This window comes from Physeter macrocephalus, chromosome 20, assembly GCF_002837175.3.
Source record: "Physeter macrocephalus isolate SW-GA chromosome 20, ASM283717v5, whole genome shotgun sequence".
In the NCBI taxonomy this organism is placed as follows: domain Eukaryota; kingdom Metazoa; phylum Chordata; class Mammalia; order Artiodactyla; family Physeteridae; genus Physeter; species Physeter macrocephalus.
The window spans coordinates 81538362-81565667 of NC_041233.1; the positions used below are offsets into that span (position 1 = coordinate 81538362).

Consider the following 27306-nt stretch of genomic DNA (forward strand, 5'->3'; position numbering starts at 1 on the left):
ATGCCGCGGAGCGGCTGGGCCTGTGAGCCATGGCCGCTGAGCCTGCGCGTCCGGAGCCTGTGCTCCGCAACGGGAGAGGCCGCAACAGAGGGAGGCCCGCGTACCACAAAAAAAAAAAAAAAAAAAAAAAAAAAAAAAAAACTTACTAGAGATTCTAGAGTCATATATCAAAACAACATTGAAAGTTAACATTGAAAAATTTAAAAATATTCATTTAAGCAACAGTAAACAATTTAATACAAATAACACGTTTTAAATGAGAAGTAACTATATTTTACATAAAAAAACAATTAGTGAGATGGGTGGTATTGGTTTATCTTTTTTTAAACGTTTTAAATGACTGGATGAGTAGAAGGCAGGTAGATTCTCGTATCTGCTTTTGAGTTCAATCTATTGCAATAGGTTGTTTTTTGGCTTCACACCAATAAGTAACTGGAAAAGGGAGAGACATTTAATAGCCTCTTCAGCTAATTGTGGATATTCTTCTTTGACACCACATCAGAACTTAACAGGTGGTAGTTTCTCGAAGGTTCATGCAGTGTGGAATGTGAGCCCTGAGTGTGAACTTTCTATTCTCCATTACACGAAAATCCACTGCGTAGCTTGTACTTTGATTTTTGTAACAGCATTCATTGGTCCTTTGGAAAATTTTGGTTTGCTGAATTATACAGACCTTCCAAATGTTGACATGTTTCATAATGCAGTATTAAAAATCTGTAATGTCACCACCCTTCTCCTTAGAAAAGTCTTAGAACTGGAGTTTGTCAGGCCATGCTGGTGGATACAAGTTTCCCAAAGTTCTGATCATCAGCTTGAAAGCTCTCATTTTATCATTAACAACAAATACTGTCAGTTGTGTTACAGTGACAGCCTCACTTTGCTTATTTGTTTATTTTTTAATGTGGTACGGATTTACTCTCGTTCAGACCAAGTCCAGCGAGAGGCAGCCCACAGCCGCACCACTCAGTGACTCAGGGATCCAGTCCGTGCTGGACACGGCCATCACTGTTTGAGCTTGTCAAGAGGCAGCTCATCTCCTCTGTACCAGGTCCCCGTCCCTAACAGCCAAGTCCGGTCAGTGGGTGGCTCTGGACAGGACGTCTGGAAACCGGCAGGTGCCTCCCCTCGCGGCTGCCCTGCCTCTGGGCCAGCGCCGCCTTCTGCACCAGGCCTGGGAGGCCGGCACCCAGGGCCCAGGATTCTTCTGGGGGCCCTCGGACGTGTTTCACCTTCTCTTAAAATCAGAAGAAAACATGAACACAGCCGTCCCTTGGTTCCTGGGGTTGGGGGGAGTGGCTCCAGGTGCCCCGGCGGTGCCCAGACCCCCTGTTTATTTTTGAGAAAATTTCTGAATAACCGTAGGTGATTAGTCATTCACACGTGTAAAGCTTTTGTCCCATGAAGTGGTCAGCAGTTCCTCTTAAATCTGTAATAATCATAAGGGTGCTCCCCCCACCCCCAGACAACCATCGTTCTTGCTTCGTGGCAGAAGTGCCCTGTTGTACTTCCCGTTTGGGCACAGAAGGGCCGAGATTGAATAAAGGTCACAAGTTTGATTTTGATAGTTCCGTCAGGACATTCTTAAATTTTTGTTTTTTGTTTTTTTTTTAACTGTGAGTTTATGGTGAGGAAGGATAGGACGACTCCCTGTACAGTTTGGTGCCACTGTCTTGGTTTTTGGCAGTTTTACTCACCGTTGCTTTCACCAGTTAAGTGTAATGTTTGCTGTATGTTTTTGTAGGTGCCTCTTATCAGATTGAGGAAGTTCTTCTCTCTCATGTTATTGCTGTGGTGAGTTATACTCACTGGTTTCCGTATGTTCAACCAACTTTGCATTCCTGGGTAACCCCACCTGCGCTTGATGTATTCTTATTTTCATGTATTGCTTGGATTCAGTTTCATATTTTTGAGGATTTGTGTGTCTGGGCATAAGGGATATTGGTCTGTAGGTTTCTTTTCTCCACATGTCTTTCTGGTTTGGCGTTAGGGCGATCCTACTCGTAAAACAAGGCCTTTTATTTTCTGGAATAGTTCATGTAATATTAGTATCGTTTCCTCTTTAAATGTTTAACAGCGTTTACCAGTGAAGCCATTTTGGTGTGGAGTTTTCTATATGGGATGGATATTAACTACGAATTCAATTTCTTTAGTAGATAGAGGGTTATTAAAGTCATTTATTTCTTCTTGAATGATTTTTGATAATTTGTGTTTTCCAAGGAATTTGGCCATTTCATCTAAGTTGTTGAATTTATTGGTCTAAAGTTATTATAATTTTCTTTTATTGTCCTTTTAATGTTTGTGGGACTTTAAATCATGCCTTTGTATTTATTGCTGATATTGGCAATCGTCTTTTCTCTCTTTTTTTTCCCCCTAATTGGTCTGACTAGAGGTTTATCAATTTGTTTTTCAAAGATCCAACTTTTGTTACCATTGATTTTTCTCTTTTTTTTTTCCATTTTACTGACTTCTGCTCTTATCTTTATTTTCCCTTCTTTCTTCTTACTTTGGGTTTCGTTTGCCTTTTTTGTAGTTTAAGGTGGAAGCTTGAGTCCTTTTGTCTTTCTCATATTAATATCCAGTGCTAAAAATTCTCTCTAAGCACTGCTTTGGCTGCATCCCACAGATTGCTGTGTTAGGTTTTCGTTTTCATTCAGTGTGATGTGTTTTCCAATTTACCTTGTGTTTTCTTCATTAATGCATGGGTTATTTAGAAGTATGTCATTTTATTGCCAAATATTTGGGGACTTTCCTGATACCACTGCGTTATTGATCTCCAGTTTACTTACCTTGTGGTCAGAGGACCTACTTCTTATGACTTCAGTCCTCCGAAGTTTATTGAGAGTTGTTTTATGGCCCAGAATGTGATCTATCTTGGTGAATGATTGTGTGCACTTGGAAAGAGTGTATATTCTGTGGCTTTTGTGTGGAGTGCTCTTGTAAATGGTAATTGGGTCAGGCTGGTTGCTGGTGATGTTCAAGTGCCGTATCTTCTTATTGCTTTTCTGCTTCCCTGTTCTATAAATTACGAGAAGGGAGTGTTGAAATCCCCAGCAATAACTGGAGATTTGTCTGTTTCTCCTTACATTCTCTCTTCTTGCCCCTTACATTCTCTGTTCTTGCTTCATCTGTTTCAAACTTTTTTATTAGGTGCATGCATATTTAGAATTTTTATGTCCTCTTGGTGATTAACGCCTTTATTCTTTTAAAAAAAATTTATTTATTTTATTTATTTTTGGCTGCATTGGGTCTTTGTTTTTGTGCCTGTACTCTCTCTAGGTGCTACTCTTTGTTGCGGGGCGCGGGCTTCATGGGCTTCTCATTGCGGTGGCTTCTCTTGTTGTGGAGCACAGGCTCTAGGTGCGTGGGCTTCAGTAGTTATGGCACTCGGGCTCTAGAGCCCAGGCTCAGTAGTTGTGGTGCATGGGCTTAGTTGCTCCACGGCATGTGGGACCTTCCCGGACCAGGGCTCGAACCCGTGTCCCCTGCATTAGCTGGCGGATTCTTAATCACCGCACCACCAGGGAAGCCCCAACCCCTTTATTCTTAATGGCCTTTAGTCTTCGTAATTTCCTTCTTTTGAAATTAGGTGTTTGATGTTATGATAGCCACTCCAGCTTTCTTTTCATTACTGTTTCTATGGTAAATGTTTTCCCATTCTTTTACATTTTATCTGTTGTGTCTTTACATTTAACACGTTTCTTGTAGACAGCATACTAATCGTATGTGACAATGTCTTTTTAACACTGAAGTATTCAGACCATTTACATGTTATGTAATTACGAGTGTGGTTGGTTTCAAGTGCACCATCATCATATGTTTTCTCTTTGTCCCGTTTGTTCTTTCCCTCGTCTCCCCCCATTTTCCTGCCTTTATTCAGATTATTTGAATATGTTTTTTAAATGATTTCAATTTACCATTTATCTACATTATTGGCTGTTTCTCTCCTCTCTCTCTCTTTTAAGTTGTTGCTCTGGGGTGTGTAATAGTCATATTTAGCTCATCATAGTCTGCATTCACATCATATAACTCATTGTCACATACAGTGTAAAGACTTTATATCAGTATATTTCAATTTCTCTCATTCCATTTTTTTGTTATATTCATTTAGTATGTTTTTTTCTACATACGTTACGAACTCCAAAATATACTTTCATTATTTTTGTTTTAGGCAGTCAGTTATCTTTTAAAGAGATTAAAAATAGGAAAAAACCCCAGCCTTTATATTTATTTGCCTATTTACCATTTCTTACGCTCTTCATTCCTTTGTGTAAATCTGAATTTCCGCCTGGTATCATTTTTTATGCCTAAGGAACTTGCACCAATGTTTCTCAGATGCAGGTAGGCTAGTATATTAATTGTCTCTCTCTCTCTCTCTTTTTTTTTTTTTTTGGTAAAAGGCTTTATTTCACTTTCATTCTTGAAAGATATTTTGCTACTTATAGAATTCTAGCTTGTCGTTTTCCCTGCTTTTCATGCTTTAAATGTGTTGATCCATTGTGTCCTGCCTTGCATGATTTCTGATGATCAGTTTGCTGTCCTTAATTTTGTTCCTCTGTATGTAATCTTTTCCGCCCCACCCCCTTCTGACCACTTCTCAGGTTTTTTTCTTTATCACTTGTTTTCAGCAATTTTTTTATGATTTACCTTGGTTTACTTTTCTTTATGTTTCTTCTGCTTTGATTTCATTGAGTTTCTTGCAACAGTGCATATAGGCTTTTCATCAGATGTGAAGAAATAGTTCATATTTCTTCAAATAATTTTCTGGCTTTTTCTGGAACTCCAATTGCATGTGTGTTAGACTGTTTAATATTGTCCCACATCTTACTGATGCTCTATTCATTTTCTTCAGTCTTTTTTTCTTTCTCCTCCTGGATAGTTTAAAGAATGTTGTATTTTCATTGTCACTCATTTTTTTCCCCCTTCTGCTGTATCTAATTTGTTAATCACATCATGTGATTTTTCATTTTAGATACTGTATTTTACATCTATGTTCCATTTGGTCTCTTTTATATCTTCTATTTCTTTCATTATGTTTACGTTTTCTTTTATTTTTTTGAACATATGGGACATATTTATAATAGCTGTTTTAACCAGATGGGCTGGCTTCAGAGCACGGGATATTTAGTGCATGGATTTGGTGACAGCTATTTTGGCTGACAAAAGGCTTTTCTGTTTGTTTTCTCATTCTTAGCTGTATTTAGGTTGTTGTGGTGGCCAGAGAACCATGTACTAGAAAAGAAAGTTAAATATGGCAGGGAACCTAGGCTAAGGATAGCTTATGCATGTCCAAATGAATTCTGAAGTAGAGTCTACAGGCAGCTGTGGTGAAAAAGGAAGTGGGTATTACCAGACACTCATTGTGTAATTAGTAAGTGAATATCATCTTTCAGGGGAGGGAAACCTTTTCCTGTGGAGGAATTTGTCCAAGAGTTTTAGATAAGGGATGGTAAGCAATTTAATATTGGCTATTTTTTAAACAAATGCAGGCATGATTTTTGCATGACCTTGTTTTATTGTGAATCCTCAATAGAAGTCGAGTGTATCATGTTATTTAGGGAACTAAGAATGATGGTCCAGGTGGGTAGTATTCCAGGCCCTCCTTGACTCAGGTGGAGACTGCAAGGGAGAGGCATGAATACAGGGGGAGCTTCTAAGATGGAGTTTCTGTCACCCAGGAGTTCAGTGGAAGCAGGGGGCGGCCGCAGGGTGGCCGTCAGAGCCGTCCCTCCTGGTCCTGCTCTGACTTCTGTTGGTGCAAGAGGTGCTGGGGGAGAGTGGAGGCCAGGACTCTGGGTGTGAGCTGCTGGGCTGTTCCTCGTCTGATCTGGAGCAGAGTACTTCGGGTGTCTGTGCCCACCTTCCCCTGTCGAGCCCCTCCTGCCACTGGCCACCCATGGTTCTTGCTCCTCCCAGTGGCCCTGCCTTCTGGACTCTGGTGACACCTCATCTTCCCAGCATCCCCAAGGCCTAAAGGTGGGAGCAGCTAAGTCTTGAGTGGGCTCACCCTCTCGTGCTGGCTTCGTGATTCTTCTGTTCCCTGTGTACCAGCCCGTTTCCTGTGCTTAAAGGGCCTGCAGTGTTTTCTGCTTAAGTTAGATCCAGGTCAAGGCTGGCAGTGACACACAGGTGAGTGACAAATAGGTGTTTGGTGACGTTGGTAGAAACAAGTTGAGTTTCTGTTAAGAAATTTAAAGCACTCTATTTGTAGTTTTACTCCGAAGGCAGACGATTCCAGCTCCATACAGAGAGAACAGAATTGGGAAGTCAGAAAATCAAGGGCATCTTGAATTCAGCTGCTTTTTCTCTCGTGGTTGTTGCAGCTTTAAATGTGTGGCCTCACTGGAAGGTACTCTGCCGAGGGCTGTCATTCTGGCAGTTCATGCTGCCTAAGAAGAGACCAGACAGAAGAAGAGTGTATTTCCCCCTGCCAGAATTCACAACCGCTGCAGTTGTATCTCTGGCCAGCCCGGACCTTCATCACTGAAATTCAATAGTGGTGACAGCATTAACCCCCTGCATTGCCGTCTGCCTGGCCATTTAGAGAGCTTGGCGGCTCTGCATTTGAAAAATGAACCAACTCGGGCTGTCCTTTGTCCCAGCTTTCTGGGTGGCTCATGTGAACCGCTCAACACAGTGGTTTAATCTGTGCTTTTCCCACAGCCATGTGCACACCTGGGAAAATAAGAATACGTGCGTTCATCACTTTCTGTACACCTGAAGCTAACGCAACATTGTTAATCGACCATACACCAATAAAAAAAAAATACCTGTGTTCACGTAAGTGTGCGAGAACATGGGGGTTGCTTAGGGGGTGGGCGTGTGCTCTCACGGGTGTCACGTGAGCGTAGGGAACTCGTGGCCGTGACTGCTGTGATGTTGCCAGATGCGTCCTGGACTGGGCCGGGTGCCTTCTGTGTGAATGCCCACAGTGCCCCTGTGACGCCACACGTCTGGAGTTGCTGTGGAACCACAGGGGGAAGAGTGTTCACCCACAGGTTTGGGGTTACGTATAAATTTCAATCTGTATATACAGACATACATAGAATGCTGGTATCCAGCAGGAGTCTCCAACGGCAGACTAATCTGTTTTTCAGTCTCAGTTGATTGATTTAAGTTTCGAAAGTTTCTCTGAGCATAATGTTCAGCCTCTAGAAAAAGTATTCATTGCTATTTTCCAATCACCAGGTAAACATTTCCAGGTTTTGTCAATTTTCCATTTTATGGAATTTTGACTTCCGTGTTCTTTGCTGTATTAATTTGATCTTCCCTGTTCTGATGCAGACGTTTTTTTCTTTGTTCCTTTTTCCTTTCCCTTCCTCTTTGTTCTTTCCTTTTCTTTTTAAAATTTTGTGTTGTTTGATACATACTAAAGAGTATATGAGATATATGTGTAAGCTGTGAAGTAAAAATAATGATCAGGGCACCTGTCAGCCGCTAATTTCAGTGAAATGTATCTGTGTGCTTCCTCTCCTGTCCCGACCCCAGCTTCCCTAGCCTCCCCATCCCAGAGTTATCACTATTCTGAATTTTGTGTTTATCATTCTCTTGCTTTTTAAATGTGTATAGTTTTACCATCTGTCTACTCCTCAGCAAAATCTCATTTTGTGTGGCTTGTTTTGACCTTTATTAAAAAGGATATTCTGTTGTCTGAGCGCTCTGAGACTTGCCTTTTTCCACTCAGAATTACGTTTCTGAATTCTGTCTGAGTTGCTTGCTGCGTGTAGCTGTGCTTCAGCGTCTGTACATTATAGCTCTTCATTGTATGACGACACCGCTGTTTGTTATACTTTTCTGTTCCTCCGTCACTGGGCATTGGAATTGTCCCGGGTTTGGGCTGTCTCCCCCTGCCACTGTGATGGCTCTGTATGCTGTTCCTGTGCACATTTGTCACAGGTTCTCCTTGGTGTACACTCAAGGGTACAGTTACTGCACTGTCAACCTTCAGCGTTTTGAGACAATACATGTTTTGTAAAAATGGTTGGAACAGTTGATGCACGTTCTTTCCAAAACTTGGAATTTACTTAATAGTTGCTAACCTACTGGATGGGAAAGAGCATCTCATTGTGATCTTAATTTACATTTGTCTTATTACCAGTGAGGCCAAGCATCTTGTCATGTTGCATTCATGATTCCTGTTTTGCAGAATGCCTCTTCATACCCATTTTGCCTATATTTCTATTGGGTTGTCCTCTTCTTATTGATTATAGGAGTATTTTATATATTCTGGATCCTAATCCTTTGTCAGTTCCATGGCTGCAGTTATATCCTCCTAGTATGTAGCCTAACTTTTCATTTTCTTTGTGGTGCCTTCTGATTTACAAGGGTTCTTAGTTTTCATATAGTTGAACGTAATTGAATTTATGATTCTTTTCACATAGAGTTCTCTTTCTGTATCAGTACCACACTATTAATTACCATAGCTTTAGGCTAACTCTTGGCATTAAGTGGTAAGTCCTTACAGCTTGCTTGTCCATACAAATTTCAGAATCACCTTGTCAAATTCTTCGAAAAAGCCTTCGGTGTTTTGGTCGGAGGCACTTGGATCTATAGGTAATGTGTGGAGAATAACATCTTTATAAGACAGGTCTTCCTCTTCAGGAATATGCTCTCTATGTATACATTTATTTAGTAGGTGGTCCTTAGTGTCTCTCAGTTGTTAATAGTCTTTTTCCATGAAGAGCTTATCCATCTTTTGTAATGCTTTCCCCAGGTCCTTATTGTTTCATTGTTTCTGTTGCTATTACAAATAGTATCTTTTTTTAGGATTAGATTTTCTTTGTAATTGGTATTTGGAAATACTGTTGACTTTTGTGTGCTCATCTTATATCTAGTTTCCTTGCTGAATTCTCTTTTAAATTTTAATATACTCTGTATATTCTTTGATTTTCTACGTGGACAGTCATGTCACCTATGATTGAGAATTTTGCTTCTTTCTTTCTACTTTGTTAATCATTTATTTCTCTTCTTGTCATGTGCTGGCTAGGACCTCCAGTCCTATGTTAAGTAAGGATATGGTGATAATTGATATACTTATCTTATATAATATAAAGAGAAAGCTGCTAATTTTTCACCACCAGAAGTGATGCTTGCTATAGGCTTTTAGTAGAAAGGAAGTTTCCTTTCCTTTGAGAAATTTTTTAAAGTCGTCAATGGGCATTGCATTATGTAAATATAAGGAGTTAGCTCACGTGATTATGGAGGGGGAGAAGTCTTAGGACCTGCTGTCTGCAAGCTGGAGACCCAGGAGGGCGGATGGTGTTACATCTCGGTGTGAAGGGAGGAGAGGACCGAGGTTGCAGCTGGAGGAAGGGCAGAAAAGGGCAGATTCTCCTTCCTCCACCTTTTTTTTTTCCTGGTCAGGCCCTCAGTGGATTGGGTGAGGCCCACCTCACTGAGGAGGGACAGTATCAGTCCACTGATTCAAATGCTAAAATCTCAACCCAGAAACACCCTCACAGACACGTCCAGAAATAGTGTTTAACCAGTTGTCTGGACACCCTGTGACCCGGCCAAGTTGGCACGTGAAATTAAATATCACATATGTATTGACCGCACTTCGTTTATCCATCCATCTGTCCATGGACACGGGTTGTCCACCTCTTGGCTATTGGGAATAGCGCTGCTATGAATACGGATATGCAAATATCTCTTAATGTCCCTGCTTTCCGTTCTTTCGCATAGCTACCCACAAGTGGAGTTGCTGGATCATATGGCAATTCTGATTTCTTGAGAAACCTCCTTCCTATTTTCCACAGCTGCTGCACCATTTTCCATTCCCACCAACAGTGCACGAGGGTTCCAGTTTTTTTCACAGTGTCACCCACACTTGTCACTGTTTTTTTTTGACAGTAACCATCCTAATGGGTATGAGGTGTACGTTGTCTAGTAGTAATAATTATAAAATAATTGTAGATGGAGTTGAGTTTAATTTTACCCTTTTGCTTTTTGTCTCCTGTTTGTCCCATATCTTTTTTGTTTTTTTAATTTATTCTTCATTTTGCTCTCTTTTGCATTAATAAGATATTTTTAATCTTCGTTTTTCTTCTCTGTTAACTTTTTAGTTATACATACTTAGACTTTTCTTCTAGTGATTAACCTAGAGATCACAATATGAATTCTTGACTTACTATAGTTTACCTAAAATTGATACTTTACCACTTCAGGAACAGTTACTTTACAAAACTTTATTCTGGTTACCTTGGACCCAGCTTTTATGCTGTTGTATTTTAATTCTATGTATACTTTAAAAGCAATAATCAGTATTATTATTGTTATTGGTGTTTTAAATATTCAGTATTCATGTAGATTTATCACATGCTTATCTTTTTTGGTACTTTTTGTGCCTTTCTTCATTTCCGTGCTTCCATCTGGGATGATTTACTTCTTGAAGACCTCTTAAAATTTTTTTTTATTTTAATGCTAGTTGACTGGCAATGGATTGAATTTATTTTATTCTACTTTTTAATTTTTTAAAGATTTTTATTGGAGTATAGTTGCTTTACAATGTTGTGTTAGTTTCAGGTATGCAGCAAAGTGAATCAGTTATGCATATATCCACTCTTTTTTAGATTCTTTTCCCATATAGGCCATTACAGAGTATTGAGTAGAGTTCCCTGTGCTATATAGAAGGTTCTTATTAGTTATCTGTTTTATATATAGTATCGTGTATATCTCAGTCCCAGTCTTCCAATTTATCCCTCCCCCCTCCTTACCCCCCTGGGAACCATAAGTTTGTTTTCTACATCTGTAACTCTGTTTACGTTTTGAAGATAAATTCATTTGTACCCTTTTTTTAGATTCCACATATATGTGATATCATATGATACTTGTTTTTCTCTGTCTGACTTAACTTCACTCAGTATAACAATCTCTAGGTCCATCCATGTTGCTGCAGATGGCGTTATTTCGTTTTTTTCCATTATATATATGTACCACATCTTCTTTATCCATTCCTCTGTTGATGGACATTTAGGTTGCTTCCATGTCTTGGCTATTGTAAACAGTGCTGCATTGAACATCGGGGTGCACTCTCCCGTTGCGGAGCACAGGCTCCGGACGCGCAGGCTCAGCGGCCACGGCTCACGGGCCCAGCCGCTCCGCGGCACGTGGGATCTTCCCGGACCGGGGCGTGAACCCGGTTCCCCTGCGTCGGCAGGCGGACGCGCAACCACTGCGCCACCAGGGAAGCCCTGTATCTTTTTGAATTATGGTTTTCTCCAGATATATGCCCAGGAGTGGGATTGCAGGATCATACGGTAGCTCTATTTTCAGTTTTTTAAGGGACCTCCATACTGTTCTCCATAGTGGCTGTACCAGTTGACGTTCCCAGCAACAGTGTGGGGAGGGTTCCCTTCTTTCCGCACCCTCTCCAGCATTTATTGTTTGTAGATTTTTTGATGGTGGCCATTCTGACTGGTGTGAGGTGGTACCTCATGGTTCTTTTGATTTGCATTTTCTCTAATGATTAGTGATGTTGAGCATCCTTTCATGTACTTTTTAACCGTCTGTGTGTCTTCTTTGGAGAAAAGTCTATTTAGATCCCCTGCCCATTTTTTGATTGGGTTGTCTCCATTTTAAAATCATAACTTAGCAGTTATTGATCGTTGAGTTGGTATTTTGTTTCATCAATTTAAACAAGTCATTTCATTTTCTCCTGGTCTCTAAAGTCTCTGTGGAAAGTCAGCTGTCAGCCTTGTCCTTGCCCCTCTGGAGGTAGTGGGAGTTTTTCCCTCTGGCTGCTTTTAAGACTTTCTCTCTGGTTTTTCATTTCTCTGTGGTTTGAAACTAATTAACCTGTGTGTGGTTAGTTGTGAGTTTTCTTCATATTTCTTCTGTTTGAAATTTGCTGAGCTTCTTGAATCTCTGGGTTGGTATCTGTTATTTGTTTTGGAAAATTCTCGACTCATTTCTTCATCTATTTCTCTTCTTCATCTGCTCTCCTTTCCTTCTGGGATTGAATTATAGGCATTAGTCCTGTTTACCGTGTCCTCAAGGCTCTAATGCTCTTGTTTCTTTCCATACCTTTTTTCTCTTTCTGTACCATGGTTTGTATACTCTCTGTTGACCTGTCCTGTAGGTCAGAAATCCTGTTTCCTGCTCTGTTCCATCTCCTATTAATCCTATCCAGTGAGTTCTGAATTTCAAATTTTGTGTTTTCAGTTCTAGAATGTCCATTTCACATTTTAATAATGTATTTCAGTTCAGTATTTAAAATTCTCCACTGCCCCATTTATTTTGTCTGTCTTTTCCTCTTATTTTTAAACACAGCAATCATAATTAAAGTTCTTGTCTGCCAACACCAATATCTTGGACATCCATTCTTCTGCTTGTATTTTCTGTTTTCCCTTCTCTTGACTGTGTAGTACGCACATGCACACATGTATGCACGTGTGTGCATGTACACATCACGTGCACGCCCACATCACATGCACACTCACACGAGATAATTTCTATACATGGAATAATCCCAGTTTTCTATTTGGCTCTTTCACCTGACCTTTTATCATAAGTGCTTATCCGTGTAATTTCTAGAGAAGACGTGGTATTCCATTATAAAGGTGTAACGTTCTTTCATTGTTAGGTATTTAGGGCAATTCCATGTCTGAGACTCCGTTCTAAAGAATTAATTAAAATTTTGTGCACAAAGATGTTTAATGCGGTATTTTTGAGAACTCAGCCAAATAGGGACGTCTTCCTAAGTCTTAGTTTGAGAAATTCTTAACCCTCTTAGCTTCTTGAGTTTAGGGACTACGTCTTATAATTTTGGATCCAGTAGCATTACGGTCATTTATTCATGTCTTCATTCAAAGCATCGCCCACCTGCTCTTGGTCAGAGTCTCATGGGTGAGGATGTGCTGGGTGTGTTTCTGACTCTGAACTGAACAGACTGGGCCCCGATGCTGTGGAGCTTGGGCTCACAATGGGTGTAGTGACTGAGGTGCTCAGGGGCCAACCACGTGCTCGGCGGTCGGCCCCCTGCTTTATCAGCGAGTCGACTCATTACCTCCTGGGTCTCAGTTTCTCTAATGTGACAGCGACAGGGTTGGTCAGCACTGCCGACAGAGCATTTGGCAGTGACAGAATATACCTGTGCCGTCCAGTGCGGAGGCCACCGGTCACATGTGGCTGCTGGGCACTTGGAATGTGACCAGTGCGACTTAGGAACTGAATTTTTAATTTTATTATATTCTAATTAATTTAAATTTAAACCAGTGGCCCCATGTGACTAATAGCTACTGTGTTGGACGGTGCTGCTCTAGATGGATTAAATGTTTGTTTAATGGTATTTAGTGGTCTTCAGAATCTGTTCTGATTCTGACATTTGGTTTTCTTGTTTTTATTTTTTTTTTTGTAATTTATCACTAGCGCTTTGAGCATTAAAATCTCCTTTTTTGTGTGTACAGATTACATATTTTTCCTTCTTTGTGCTGTTTTAATAGGGACATCACCTCCACGGGGAGAGAAATTTGCCTGAACAGGACACTAAAAAATATAAAGTAGGCCTAATTAGAGAAGAAAAAAGGGTTTCATTGGAAATTAGCTTGTGTTGCAAAACCATTTAATTAAACTAAGACATTGCTGACACCACACATAGGCTGTTCTGTTAGCTCTATGGTGTTCCTCTGACCAGGTTTTGGATTTTTGTCAAAACTAAGAATTTAAATTTACAACTCAGTTTTCTGTTATAAGTAATTGCTATTTGTAAACGAGACTAATTTCTCTTTGAGTTTATGGTACAGATAACGTAATTTAGAGCTACAGATCTCTTGATCCTCTGGGTGTAGGCAAAATAAATGTAGTATCTAATGCTGGAACTGGGCAGAATTTTTCTATGAATCTTAAAATATCTGCTTTGTAAAACTGGGTTAAGTTATTCTAGAAACTATAGAGTCACTTGGTAATTAGGTGTTTGGGTTTATTTGTTATAATTGAGTGCTTATTAAAGTTCAGTGTGTTTTTACCCCGTGGATCAAAAGCTTTTATAGGCCAAGTGATAAGATACATCCTCTTACACTTCGCTTGCTGATTATGACTCATTACAGATGATGGTTGACCTCCTGAACTTTTGAATTCCTGTTTGCTTGTAGAGAATGAAAATTCTCATCTCTTGATCTGGCCTACTCCAAAATTCTGGAACCATTTTATATAATGAAACCTTACACTATATCACGTTGTCGGGGGGGAGAAACGATAACATGGAAGTGCTCTCTGCCAGACGTGGATGGAATTTGGTCTGTCCTGGCTTATCTCTCTCCACCAGGATTCCTCCCCGTTTTCTAGGCGAAGCTTCTGCACGTCGTTAAAATCACATCAGGGCTTCATCGGGATTTAAGTTCCTGCAGAAATAGCCCTGTGTCTGGTCACAGAGAATGTAATGACATTCCCAGAGCCTTCACGGGACAGTTTGGTGTCTCCCTGTGTCCAGCACTGACAGGGGTGATGGTGTGTGTCAATTCCCGGTGCTCTGGCACGGTGCCCCCTCGTGGGGCCCGATTCAGAGAACATAGGGTGGCGGGGGCAGTTTGGTTGTTGGGTTTGCCTTTTTTTTTTTTTTTTTTTTTTTTGTGGTATGCGGGCCTCCCTCTGTTGCGGCCTCTCCCGTCGCGGAGCACAGGCTCCGGACGCGCAGGCTCGGCGGCCATGGCTCAAGGGCCCAGCCGCTCCGCGGCATGTGGGATCCTCCCAGACCGGGGCGCGAACCCGGTTCCCCTGCATCGGCAGGCAGACGCGCAACAACTGCGCCACCAGGGAAGCCCGGGTTTGCCTTTTGATTTTATCCTTATCCTTTTGGAGCAGAGAAAAATGATCATTTATTTCTTTGGGATCACACCGTGTTGCAAACAGAAAACTCTGTGTCATAAATATTTAAGGAAGCACAAATGTCTGGAATTTTCAGTCACTCTAAATCTTCCTCCAGCCCACCCCGCCCCAAGCTGGTTTGATCCTCCTTAGTTCTGCATGCTTTCTAGTTGCTTTTTTCATATGATCCAACAACAAGGACACTTTAAGATCTATGAAAGTTTAATGAATGGCCAGTGAGAAGAGAAACCTCTTTCATAACAAGATTAATACCTTGGCTCAAGGGACATAACATTTTAGTAAAATCAAAATTTGTATAGTTACCCTAGCTGTGCTTTCAACCTCTGGCTTCCTTATAAAAATGTCTAAATAAAATACTGGTAGCCATCTCTGGCCATTATTTCCATCTGTGTTATGTGGCCTGACCCGGAACTCACTCAGGGTTGTGGTGTCTGGGCCAGGGTCTCCCGGCTTCTGTCACGTTAGCTTGTGCAACTGTTGCAGATGACGTGCTGATGCTAGCTGTCTCCATGGTCTAGATATTTCTGGGAAAAAATACAGGGAGAAATATCCCTCCAAATAGTGTTTTGTATTGTTTTAAATATACTCATATTTAATTGGTACCTTTTCCCCTTTTAATTACTACCCTGTAATGTCGTGGTCTTGATGTACTCCTTTTTTTTTTTTCTTTTCTTTTCTTTGGCTGCAGAGACCTATCGGGGTAGAAGCTATGGAGGAAATACTCTGAATGGTTTCTGATTTTAAACAGGAGGTGCCTCATTTCTTAATCTGATTTACAACGTGATAGAAAGCTGCTGGCCAGCTGACACTAATCTTAATTTATGATCTATTTAACCTTCTTATTTCCCAGCAACAGCTCACATCCCCTGCCCCAGACTTGGGTCTTTGCACCAACCTGTTTCAGAGGCAGACATGCAGCGTCATGGTTCTGAACCCCAGAGGTCGTGGAGCGGTTTTCACTGGGAACGTTTGTGCATGTCTGCGGCCTTCCCCAGCCTGCAGGCAGTCAGGGGGTGATAAAGGCCCTGCAGATGCCTCTCACCCTCTCTGGTTCCGTCTCCCCGTTTCTCAACTGCCGGGTCTTCGGGGTCAGGATACACCCTGCATGTACACAGTTGTCAGTGGAATAGGGGGTCTTTTTTGACTTTTTATTTTGAATAATTTCAGCCTTGTTTCTGTACACCGTCCATCTAGTTTGCCTAGTGTTAGTATCTTACATGGTCCTTGTGCATAACCTTGTTCAGTCACCACAACCAGGGAGTTAACGTACGAGGTATTAGCATATTAATTGGCACTAGTTGGTATTGTGTAAAATCCTATAAACCTCGTTGGAATTCCAGCAGTCTTCCCACTCGTGTCCGTTTTCTGCTCTGCCGTCCAGTTCAAGACCCCACTTGGCATCCTTGTCTCTCTCATGTCTAGTTTGTGGCAGTCCCTCTTGCCTTGCTTTTTGTCACCTGGACACTTTGGAAGAGTACCGGTCAGTTATATAGTAGAACGTCTCTCATTTGGGTTTGTGATGTTGTCTCACGATTAGACTGAGGTTCACACTTCGGTAAGAAAAGCACAGAGGTGAGGACCCTCTCGAGGCATCACAGCGTGGCGCCCACACGTCAGTTACTGGCGACGCTCGCTAAGCTTGGTCACTCGGCTCAGGTGGAATCGATTGTTTCTCTGACTGTAACGTTACTGTTTTCTCCTTTGTAATTAATAAATATCTTGCGACATCTTGCTTCTCCTCAGGCTTCAACTACCAGTTTTAGCATTCATCGATGCGTCTTTTTTACAACAGTTGTTACTGTGTTGTTTGCCTGATGGTGTGTATCTCCTTCATTTCTTTCTTCTTTCACTAATGGGAATTCTTCTGAATGGGCGAGCTGTCCCTTCTTCCCACTTATTTGTTTATTCAGTGAATTATGGATGTTAGTGTGGACGGACGGATATTTATTTTGTACTGTGGGTTGTAATCCAACACTGTCGTTACTTATTTTGTTAGTCAGGCAGCTTCAGCTTTGGCTCTTGGGACCCCCCCCCCCCCCACCCCGAGGTTGGCTCCTGTCTTTCTGACACGTCCAGCCTTTGTGGAGCTCTTTCTTACTTCCTGGCCCCACGGCGTAACCCAAGCTCGTCTTGTATTTTCCCTGCCCCAGTCCTGGATTTGCTCATTTCTCCAGGGAGCCCACATTCCTTTTCCTGGAATATGATGTTTAGAGACCAAGACCTGGGCCCTGCTGTGCTTGTGGCTGCTGAGGTGCTGGCGCTCCCAGCCCCTCTCCGTGGACAGAGCTGCTAGGGCACCTCTGCGGTGCGTCGGCCGCACGAGCGCATCACGATGCACCTGCGAGTATTTCTGCGTCCGCCATCGGTGCGCATGCTAAAAACTGTGAGCGTGTCCTGGTACCTCCAGTTTGAATCCAGCGCGGCAGGCTTCAGGCTAGCCACCACCTGTCCCCGGCAGTGAGAGACCTGGCTCGTGTGATGGGCACATACTTACACATGGGTTCTTTTAAACGCACTCTGGTGAACCCGGGCCATTGTATCGGCTGTTGCTAGTGCAGGTGCCACCTGGGAGGCGAAATCCTGTTCGTGAAGGAGAGTGTTTCCTGTGCTTGCTTGGTCAGAAGGTAGTCTGCAGAATTCTCTTAACTGCTTGTGTCAGTGTGGTTAGGAATTCAGTCTTGACATTCGGACTTGAGTAGACAGAAAATGAAATCATTTTGTTTTCAAAATAGATGGCATGCTTTCAAGTAAATGGACCAGCTAATTAGCTTATTTTCACATATTCAAATGTACGTTGAGAAGAAAGAAAACAATGAAGGTCCTCTAATACTATTTTCTGTGAAGAATAATTGTTACCTTTCATAGGATTCTCTATTTAGGTTATTTTTCTCTTTTGTTAACTTATTTTCTTTTAGTTCCCATTTTTGAGAAATTGGTACATTTTATCTGTAAGCAACTCATGATTCTTACTTTTCTTTGTCGAAGAGAAATATTGAAAATTCATCAGATAAACATGAAACCCTCTTAAAGGTCTGATTGTACAGTAACGTGTCAGGAGTCACACAGTATTCATGCTTGGAGGTGTGGACAGTCAAGGGATTTATTAAAATACTGTGTTAGGTATAGGATCTTACACCTGACTCATATTTCATGAATTTTTTCTTTTTTTTTTTTTTTTTTTTCTTTTTTTACTAGAATTGAGTTTGCTGGTAGGAAAGGACCATAAAGCTTAGCTGATAGAAATCAAACTTACCATTGTGCGTTTTCATCAGATGAAGATTGAAAATCGTTGGGCATCTTTAGGAGATGCCTGGATCTTCTAGGAAGGCGGGAGCGTTTCAGTGCCCGTGCGTGATTCTCCACGCTCCATCTCTGCTGTGCCGTCACGTTAGTGCGTGAGCCTGGAGACACCTGTACACCCCGAGTGGAGGCTCCCGCTCTGGAGATTCACCCAGACCCACACGGGATGTTCGGTGGTATTTGTTACTGCAGAATAGCCGAGCCTGTCCTGACTAACCCAGTGTGGGATGTGTCAGTGTCTGGGAGGTAGTTGCCGGTCTGCAGAAGTCTAGGCTTCGACGACGTGTGTTGGATTTGACCTTGAATACCAGCTGCTACTTTTGTGCTGTGCCCTTGGGCTAGTTACTTACCCTCTCAATCTGTTTTCTCATCTGCAAGTAATTTGCTCTACCTTAGGTTTGCTGGGAGGAGTAAATGAGATAATATATGTAAAGCACCTGGCCCAGTGCCAGGCATATGCAGCTAATAAATTTCATTCCTACCCAGCTAGACCTTTGATAGTCCGTTGGCATGGGGTCACCCATGTAAACGTGCAGAAGTGTTCTTTTTCTGGGGTATTTGCTTTAATAAAGAGGAAATAAATGATCACATGGTTATTTTATTTTGCCCTGTAAAAACGAGTTAAAACGAGGTATGGTTAATGTATGCCAGAGGTGTGGTGGGATGTGGTAGCCGTCTTTCCCTAAAGAAAGCTGCGGCCCAGTCCTAAGGCCGTTTTCCCCTGTGTGAAGACGCGTGACTGGGGACCCGGCCTCCTGCCTTCCTAAATGTCCTGAGCTCCCTGTCACCCGAAACTGACTTAGGGAAAACCAACGTGAGGACTCAAGGATTTGACTCTCCCTTCATTCTCGTCTTTAAAATCAAGTCACATTCTTTTTTTTAAGCAATAAACTTTCGGAGAAAATGAGGCCTAGAGAACAGAGGTAGCAACAGTAACACGCTGACGAGGGAAGCAGTATTACCCACACAGGCAGCCGTACCCAAACAGAACATAAAAACGCATGCAGTCCAGAAACGCACGTTTTCTTTCCATGGCTCGACTCCATTTTTCGTTTGTATTTAAAACTGAGTTGACAAATATGAATACAGATGTTTAGAGTTAGTGTGAAGTCATATTTGTTTATGTGCATGGACTGTATCTCACAGTTTAAAAGGGAGAGCAGTTAATGGTTTTGCCCATACTGTTTGGAATTTTTTCTTCCTTTTTTTTTTTTTTTTTTAATTGTCCTCTAGCTTCTATTCTTCAGGTGTGTAGCTATTTTAGTGTTATGAAGGATGATGGATGATGCTGGAAAGTTTCTTTGGAAGCACTTCTGATATTGTGCGACGCACTTGGGGGTCAGCTACACTTGACTGATGCATGATTTATCCCATATCCCTGCCACTTCCCGAGATAAAGCTGCTGTTTTATCAAAAATGCCCACAACTGTGATTTAGAATTTATAAACCTCCATTTTCAAATAATTGTTCTGATTACTCTCTGCCTTGGCAATAAAATAAGAAAGGTAATTGCACACCAATGTGAGATAGCACCAAAATACAATAAAATTAACCTGAATTAGCTTGACTTGTCGATGGAGAAGTATTTTTGAAATGTAGCATTGCAGTCAGGGAGGGTGATATTATAGCTGGAAGGTGAGTTATTGCCTTAATGTAATACTCGAAATTTAAAAAAGAGACTGTTTCTGTTGAGGGTGATTGTGCTTTTGAAATGAAGTTGAAGTGAATCTTATAATTGGCAACAATAATGCGCTTTGAAGGTAATATCTTTTATTGTGTTATGCCTAGTTGTATTACTCTTATTTAGCGGTTTCTGGCTTCAGCTTTTCTAATACTCGGGTAGAAGCAGGCTTGGAATTCTGTCAGATCCAGGGGGCTCAAATGTTTTATTCTCTTCTTAGCATTGACCCTTGTCTGAAAGTTATGGGCTTATGTAAAGTATTTGACGAAATCAGTTAGCCATCAAAGGTTAAGTATTACTGTTAATTTTTTAATAAGTTTAAATAAGGTTTCTTCTAAGTGTGTTTTGCTCCCCGTCTCTGCACGTGTGTTGGGAATTTCCCACTGTAGCCTAGCGGTTTTCAGCGGTGCCTGACCCGGTGTGCCATCCCCACCTCCCGCCCCTTTAGATACACATAGTTCATAACTTTCCCTTCGCAGTCCTGAAGTGAAATTCATGGGTCACACCTATCTACATGTGCTACTTAGGAAAAACGTAAAGTAAGATGTCAACAACAGGGCAGTAATTTATAAGAAAATTTTATGCACTCAGAACAGAAAAGCTCAGGCAGGGCTACACTGGAAGCGTGACGACATTGGCCCCCTCACAAGTGCCCTCCTGATGGGGGGGTCTGCACCATCACACCCCACCGGGGGCAGTGGGGACCCACATTTCCAGAAGTGGGGAGTGTCCCCGTGGGCAGTGATTGCCCCCATGTCCCTCCACCACCATTCGGACCTCTTTTGTCCAGTCTAGGCTCGTGTGCGGGGTGGGTTTTCATTTCTTTTCTTTTTTTTTTTTCTGACTTGGTAATTTGTATGACATCCAGCAAAGACCACGGAAGATGCTTTGGGAAAAGGCTGACTTCAGGAAGTATCATAGACCTAAACTAGCAGTGCTGCTGACTAACTCTGGTCTGCTGTTTTCCTAAAAAGAATGCAGAAGTGGGAGCAAATATGCCTGGGGAAGACGCAACTAGTGGCATTTGCCCAAAAGTACAACCGGTGGGAATTTTTCCAGAAACAATAAGTGGAATTTGGAAAATGTAAGTGAAGTAAGGGGAATTTGTGATAGATAATGCATCTCTTGCTCTCCCTCTTCTATTTTCTAGTCCATTGATAGGCTGTATACTGTTTACTGGGCTCCCTTGGTTTAGATGCAAATGAAAACGATATAATACAAAAGGGGCTTTGTGACTGGCCTAGCATGCAATTCTGTGTCAGAATGTAGGCCTATAAAGTATCAAGTGTCAAGCAATGTGTTTTAGTGTTACGTAATAAATATCATATAAAATAAAAATGGAGTATTTTGATTTCTTTAACATTTTAACCTCAGGCTGAAGTTTTGGTGCTATGAAATTATCATGGAGCTCAGTTACACGATGGTTCTTGGTCTTAATGTGGGCATATTTAAGCTGATTGTTTGTTCATTTATTTATTGAGGTATAATTGACATACAACATTGTATTCATTTCAGGTGTACAGCATAATGACTCGGTACTGGTATATATTGCAAAATGATCACCACAGTAAGTCTAGTTAACATCTGTCACCATAGTCTTTTATTTCTTTAAAAATGGTTAAGAGTTGCTTTTTGTCTGTGGCTGACGGATCCATTCTCTCAGCTGCGGCTGTTTTGGTTTTGCTTGTTCTTGCTCGTGGTGTCGTATTTCCCTGTGTGCCTGGTTCTTCGATTGTACTGGACCTTATGTTGGAAAAATTTCTCCATGATTTGCTCTTAAGAGTGACGTGGAGTGCGAGATGCTTCCCAGGGGCAGTGCTGACTACACCACGGGCCTGGCATCACTCACGTGGCTGGCGCCCGAGCTCTGCCTCACCTTGCCGTGGGCTTGGGCGCAGAACTCCCAGCTGTGGGCAGTGTCCCTTCATTAGACCAGTGGTTCTAACTGGGGGGGGGGTTGCACCCCTCAGCCCGGGACGTTTGTCGCTGGAGACGTGTCTGGTTGTCACAGCCGAGGAGGTGCTGCTGCAACCAGCGGGTGGAGGACAGGGATGCAGGTGGCCGTCCGACAGCACGCGGGCCACCCCGCCGCAGGTCTGTCCCCCGTGTCTGTAGTACCACGCCGGCACCATTCACGGAGCCTCTGAATGACTTTGTTTTTTTTTTTTTTTTTGGCCTGAGGTCTTGTTTTGTTTAAATTGACACACACTTGATTTACAATATTATATTGACTTCAGGTGTACAGCGTAGCGATTCAGTCCTTTTACAGACTCTACTCCACTGCAGGTCGTTACTGGATAAGGGCTGTGAACAGCTTGTTTAAAGGCCGGCTGCTTCCCGTCTGCCCCTGCGTCTTCCTCACTGCCCACCCTGTGGTCGTCGGTGGCTTCCTGTGCCCTCGCGCAGGATTCTTGCGGGGCTCCCTCGGTCTCCTTCCTTTCCTAATCCCCCCTCCCCGCCCAGCACGGTGTCCCAGTGCGGTGGGTGGGTTTTCTGGGAATCCCCTGCCCCTCCGTTCCGTCTTCAGCGGCCCGCTGAGGGCGGGTGAATCTCGGAGCATCCGGGTGGCACCGAGTCGCCCCGTCACTGCTGCCTGGACATCCAGCCCCAGTAGTCACGCTGCTCCAGGGCCACGGCCAGCCCTGCCCTTCTCTCACTCATCTTCCGTACTCGACGTCTCTGGGGCTCCGTGCTCCGTGCTTTCTTTTCCCTGTGTCTTTGCACACCCTCTCACTTCCACTCACAAATACCTTCTTAATCGACCCCTTCCGCACTCCTACCCGTCCTTCAAAGCTCTCCTCCCGTAAAGATTTTCTTGGTCCTTGAACTTGTTGTGTTAGTTTGTGCTGTACAGCAGGGTGAATCAGGTATACGTACACATATATCCACTCGTTTTTAGATTCTCTTCCAGCCTCACATGCTGCGTCTTCACTTTGTTGTGTTTGCTGGTGTTTTGATTGTGTTAGTTACCTGGCAGATGGAGAAACCTTTAAGGCCCCGGAAGTAAATATGGATCTGCTTGCAGTACATTTTATCTGTTAAGTTTCAGCAGCCAGGAAACAGCCTAAAGCTCGTCTTTTTATTCCACCACAGGTTTTAGGGTTTGAATCAGAGATAAGACGTTTACTAAACGGCCGGGTTCTAGGTGGTATGTTACATCCTTTGTAGGGTGGTGACACCTCCTGTGCAGTTTTTGTTTTGGGGGAGTCTGCTGTTTCCTCTCTCACCGACTTGGCTTTCTGTCCCAGGAGAGGCCCCCTGCTTCTCGGGGGCCGTGGGGAGCCCGGTAGCACTGAGCCTGTGTCTCTTCCCGGCGCCTGGTCACAGCCGTTTCCTCAGGACTGATTACCTCAGGGGTGGGGTTAGACACCTTGTAGGCGAAAACCCTCTTCCAGGTGACTCACCCCCGTTCAGTCCACCCCACCTTGCCTGCTTGGAGACCGTCGATTTCAGGTGAGGAGGTGGGGGAAGCGTCTGCATGGCCTTTAGAGGGTCTGGAGGGGACGGTCAAGCTGTGAGGTTCCCGGAGGGAGGGGGAGGGGGAGAGGTGTTGTGAGGTCTGGAAAGGTAGAAGGGGAGGTGAGAGGACGCCAGGTGATCTCTACGTAAATCATGGTGCTTACCGGGAGGTGAGCAGTACAGGTCTTATGCTCTAGAAGGAGAAGGTCCAGTGGGTGCCGACTTCTCACGTGGAAAACCAGATTAAATAGACGTCTCCGGCCAGACGGCTCATCTGATTGAAGAAAGCAAAGGTAACATTGTCTGTCACAAGGAGTGTGTGTGGATATTTCTAGTTACGTATTTCAAGGAACTAATCAGTACAGTGAAATTCTGTGACATCAGATTGTTTGTCCGGTTATTTCGGGAGAGTCGCCCGGGCAGGCTTTGGTTTGCGGAGGGAGGTGTGCGATTCCCACGTGAAGCCAGAACTCTTGTCCGCCACTCGGCTTTACGAGGGTTCTGTTTGCTTTTTCCTTTTGGGTTGAAACTTTTGCCGTTCCTGTATGAGATGTTTATCATCGCCACCCCAAAGTGTCTGGAATAGATATTGCCTTAAGCTGTGGGATAAAGTTTATTCTCACAATGGTTTAATTTTTAGTGTGTCCGCATGGTGTGTATGCTCTTGTTCACGGGATACGGATGGCGGATCCTGCCCCGTGAGACCAACGTGCAAAATCGCATCTTCCACGCACATCGTGTACCAGGCACTGCGCACACCTAGGGCTCCCATCCTCATTTTTGTTGCCTCTTTCTCTTTTTGTTTGCCTCGCACATTTATATTTCTTTGTACTCTTGTGTTATTATTTCTGTACAGAAAGTTGTGTTTCACCAAGTAGAAAAAATTTTACAGTAATAGCAGTTAATTATTTTAGTTCCAAGTTGACAGAATTACTAAATCTTCAGCTCAGTTCCACTGTAGAATGATTTAGAGACACTGTAATTGCTGTTAACGTTTTCTAGTTGATCCAGAGGTGACTTTAGACATGTAACTCTGCTCTGAAAGACAGTCTGTTTCTCTAATTCTTACCTGTTTGGTTTTTCCTCAGTTATGTATGAGTCTGGGATGTAAAGTTTGCTTGGTTCATTGAAATCTATACGTGTGATACTTAAAATTTTTTTAAAATAGAAAAGAAGTTTTTTCTGTCTACCAGCTTTTGATAAAAGCGTGACACTAAGTTACTGCAGAGCAGCAGTTAAGAGGAAGAGGAGCAGAGGGTCTGTGTGCACCCCAGCCCGGGCGCCGTTCCCGGGGGGTGGTGGGGTGGACAGCACCCTCGGGTGCAGGCCCCCCGGTGCACGCAGAGGGCCCCCCGCACGCAAGCCCCAGTGCAGCCGGGAGGCAGCCCAGGCAGCCGCCCTCAGTGGTTCTGCCCAGGGAGGCCCCTTTTCCATCTCCTTGCAAGACCACAGGTGACGAAACCAGCGGCTGCCAAGCGGGGTCAGCCCAGAAGAGGAAATCGGGATCTTATGTGCCACGGAAATGATTCCTTGGTGAATATTTTTTGGATATTTCGTAGAGGCTAAAATATAATACAGTTGTCAAAAATGTGGCCTTGTGGGAAACTGCACATCTTAGGGAAAACGCTAAAACTGAAGTGTGAGGATGGGTGATACATTGGAAGAGGTGGTGCAAACTCTCTGTCATTCTCCGCGGTGCCCGTCTCAGTAGCGTGAGTTGGTGGGTGCTGGCTCCCGGGGCGGGGGGCACCTCTCGCATCCGGAACCCTCTGCCGGGCATGGGGTGGCCGTGGAAAGTGGGGGGTGCGGGGTGCTGGAGCTTACTGCATCGCTGTGGGGCAGCCAGGGCGGCCCTGAGGGCGCTGCAGGACCCTGGTGCTGGTGGCCGTGTGAGGGCCTGGAGGTGCCCTTTGGAGAAGCATCCCAGCTGATGAAAATATGGCGGGCACCATGTATGTTGGGGAGGACACTGGAATGGATGTGTGAGAGTGGGTGAAATAGTGGGTATATTGGAAACACGGCCAACAGATCTCAAGCTCTGTCATGAATCATAGACTTGCTGGTTATTTTAGTTAGTTTAGTCATTTTATTGATCTGTATCTCATATGAGCCAGGGAAGAATTTGAGGAGGTTTACAGACATGTACATAATTTTAAAAATGAAAAACATGTAAGATATAGATGAAGGAATTAGGCACGGGAAATAAGGGCAGGGAAATAAATAAAGCTGGTATTCTGAACAAGTGGCACACCTTTTCTATAAAATGGCTCAAGACGGGCCGGGCATTAAGCAGTGAGCTTCTTAGTGGCCAAAGCAGTGATGGGATCCAAATTAATTGCTGTTAAGCATCACTTAGGTTGTGACTTGACTATTTTAAGAAAACCACGTGCACCTGGCTGTTTTTGAGAGTGAGATGGAGACCTTCTCCAGAGATATTTGGGGCTCAGCGTGAACAAAGAGCAGCAGACGTGGTTAGTGGGAGGCTTGGCGCCCCCAGAGATGGGACTAGACACCGTCTGCACAGTTCTAGAGCTGCCTGCAGCATTGGTACCACCCGGGAGCTGGTTCATGCATCACCTGGGCCTGCCCCCCCTCCTGCCGGGTCAGCGTCTGCATCCCCCAGGCCCTGCGACTGGCTGCCCCAGAATGATCGGGTTCGTGGGGGTGAATTCCTCCCCAGGGCTGCCTCTCTTTGTGGCATTTGGGTCTGGCTGTTGTCAGGTCAGGGTTTTAAAGCGGGCTCTGTCCTGGGTGTGTGGCTGGTGAGAGAGGGCAGCAAATTTGATTTACTTGAGTGTCTGCTCTGCAGAGACAGTGTGTGCCAGGGCCTCGAGGGCGGCAGGAAGGAACAAGGCCTCCATTCTGCCCGACAGACCTCCAGAATGAGGGCAGCCAGGTGTCGGCAGCCACCCCCAAATTCCGTTCACTGGAGCTGTCGTCTGCTCAGTTGTCACAGTTTCACAGGTTTATGGGTTGCCTGTAGCGATGCTTATTAATGTTTTCTTTGTATCAATTTAGTTCTAATGTAAACACCTGCTTCAGCCTTGTCCTAAGGAATTCCAGTGAAGACAAGTGTTTGATACATATTCATTTTATTTTTTCTGTTACATGTTAATTTAATCCATAATTCATAAACTCGTATCTAAACTAATCTCACCCCAGTTCAGCACTCTAGTCAGACAGCCCCATCCGTTACCCATTCCACAGGGCTCTGGAAAAGTCACTTTCGTGTCTTTAGCCTTGTGTTTTTCATCAGAGAAATGGATGCGTCTAATTCACAGGGCTCTTGTAAAGATTAAAGAAGAAGCATACGGAGAGCCTGGCACACAGGAAATGCAGGAATGGTCAGGAAACAGCTCGTCCTGTTACTAGATTGAGTTGTGGGTTAGTAATGCAAAAAAAAAAAAAAAAGAAGGTGAATTATAGTCTGGACACTGCTCGGTGTCCTAAATGGAAGAAGTATGTTTGATAACTTTTATAACAAGCGTTGGCGAGAATGTGGAGAAATTGGAACCCTTGTGCATTCATTGTTGGTGGGATTGTACTGGGGCAGCCGCTGTGGAAAACAGTATGGTGGCTCCTCACCAAGTTAAACATAGAATTAACCATGTGATCCAGCAGTTCCACTCCTAGGCATAGACCCAAAAGAACTGAAAGCAAGGACTCGAACTGTGATTTGTACACCGGTGTTCATAGCAGCGTCATTCAGAATAGTCACACATTGGAAACGACCCAAATGTCCATCAAGCAATGAACAGGTAAACCTCAAAATATGGTCCATCCATACAGTGGAATGTTACTCAGCCTTAAAAAGGAAGGAGAGTCTGGCACGGGGTACAGCGTGGATGAACCTTTTAGACATTACGCTCAGTGAAGCAAGCCAGGTACAACAGGACAAGTACTGTGAGATTCCGCCTGTATGAGGTGCCTACAGCAGTCACATGCACAGAGATGAAAGTGTGGTGCTTTCAGGAGCCGGGGGAGAGGAGAGGGAGGGGACGTGGTGTTGAGCGGGTGCAGAGCTTCTGTTGCAGGTGATAAAGTTT

At 43.5% G+C, this 27306-nt stretch overlaps 1 protein-coding gene across 3 annotated transcripts in view; it reads left to right on the forward strand.

The window, feature by feature from the left end:
- Positions 1-27306, forward strand: part of MGMT (O-6-methylguanine-DNA methyltransferase) — a 351374-nt gene that overhangs the window by 12931 nt on the left and 311137 nt on the right. The window contains exon 1 of one of the 3 annotated variants that reach the window (XR_003677652.2): positions 20805-20885. The exons of 1 other annotated variant lie outside the window; for it this stretch is intronic. Coding sequence is in view for 1 of the 2 variants with exons in the window: in XM_055081271.1 (XP_054937246.1) it covers positions 21357-21368 (12 nt within the window). In the remaining variant the exon portion in view is untranslated. Of the gene's footprint in view, positions 1-20804; positions 20886-21315; positions 21369-27306 lie in introns of those variants that run through there. One more of the 3 variants, XM_055081271.1, reaches the window with a different exon arrangement.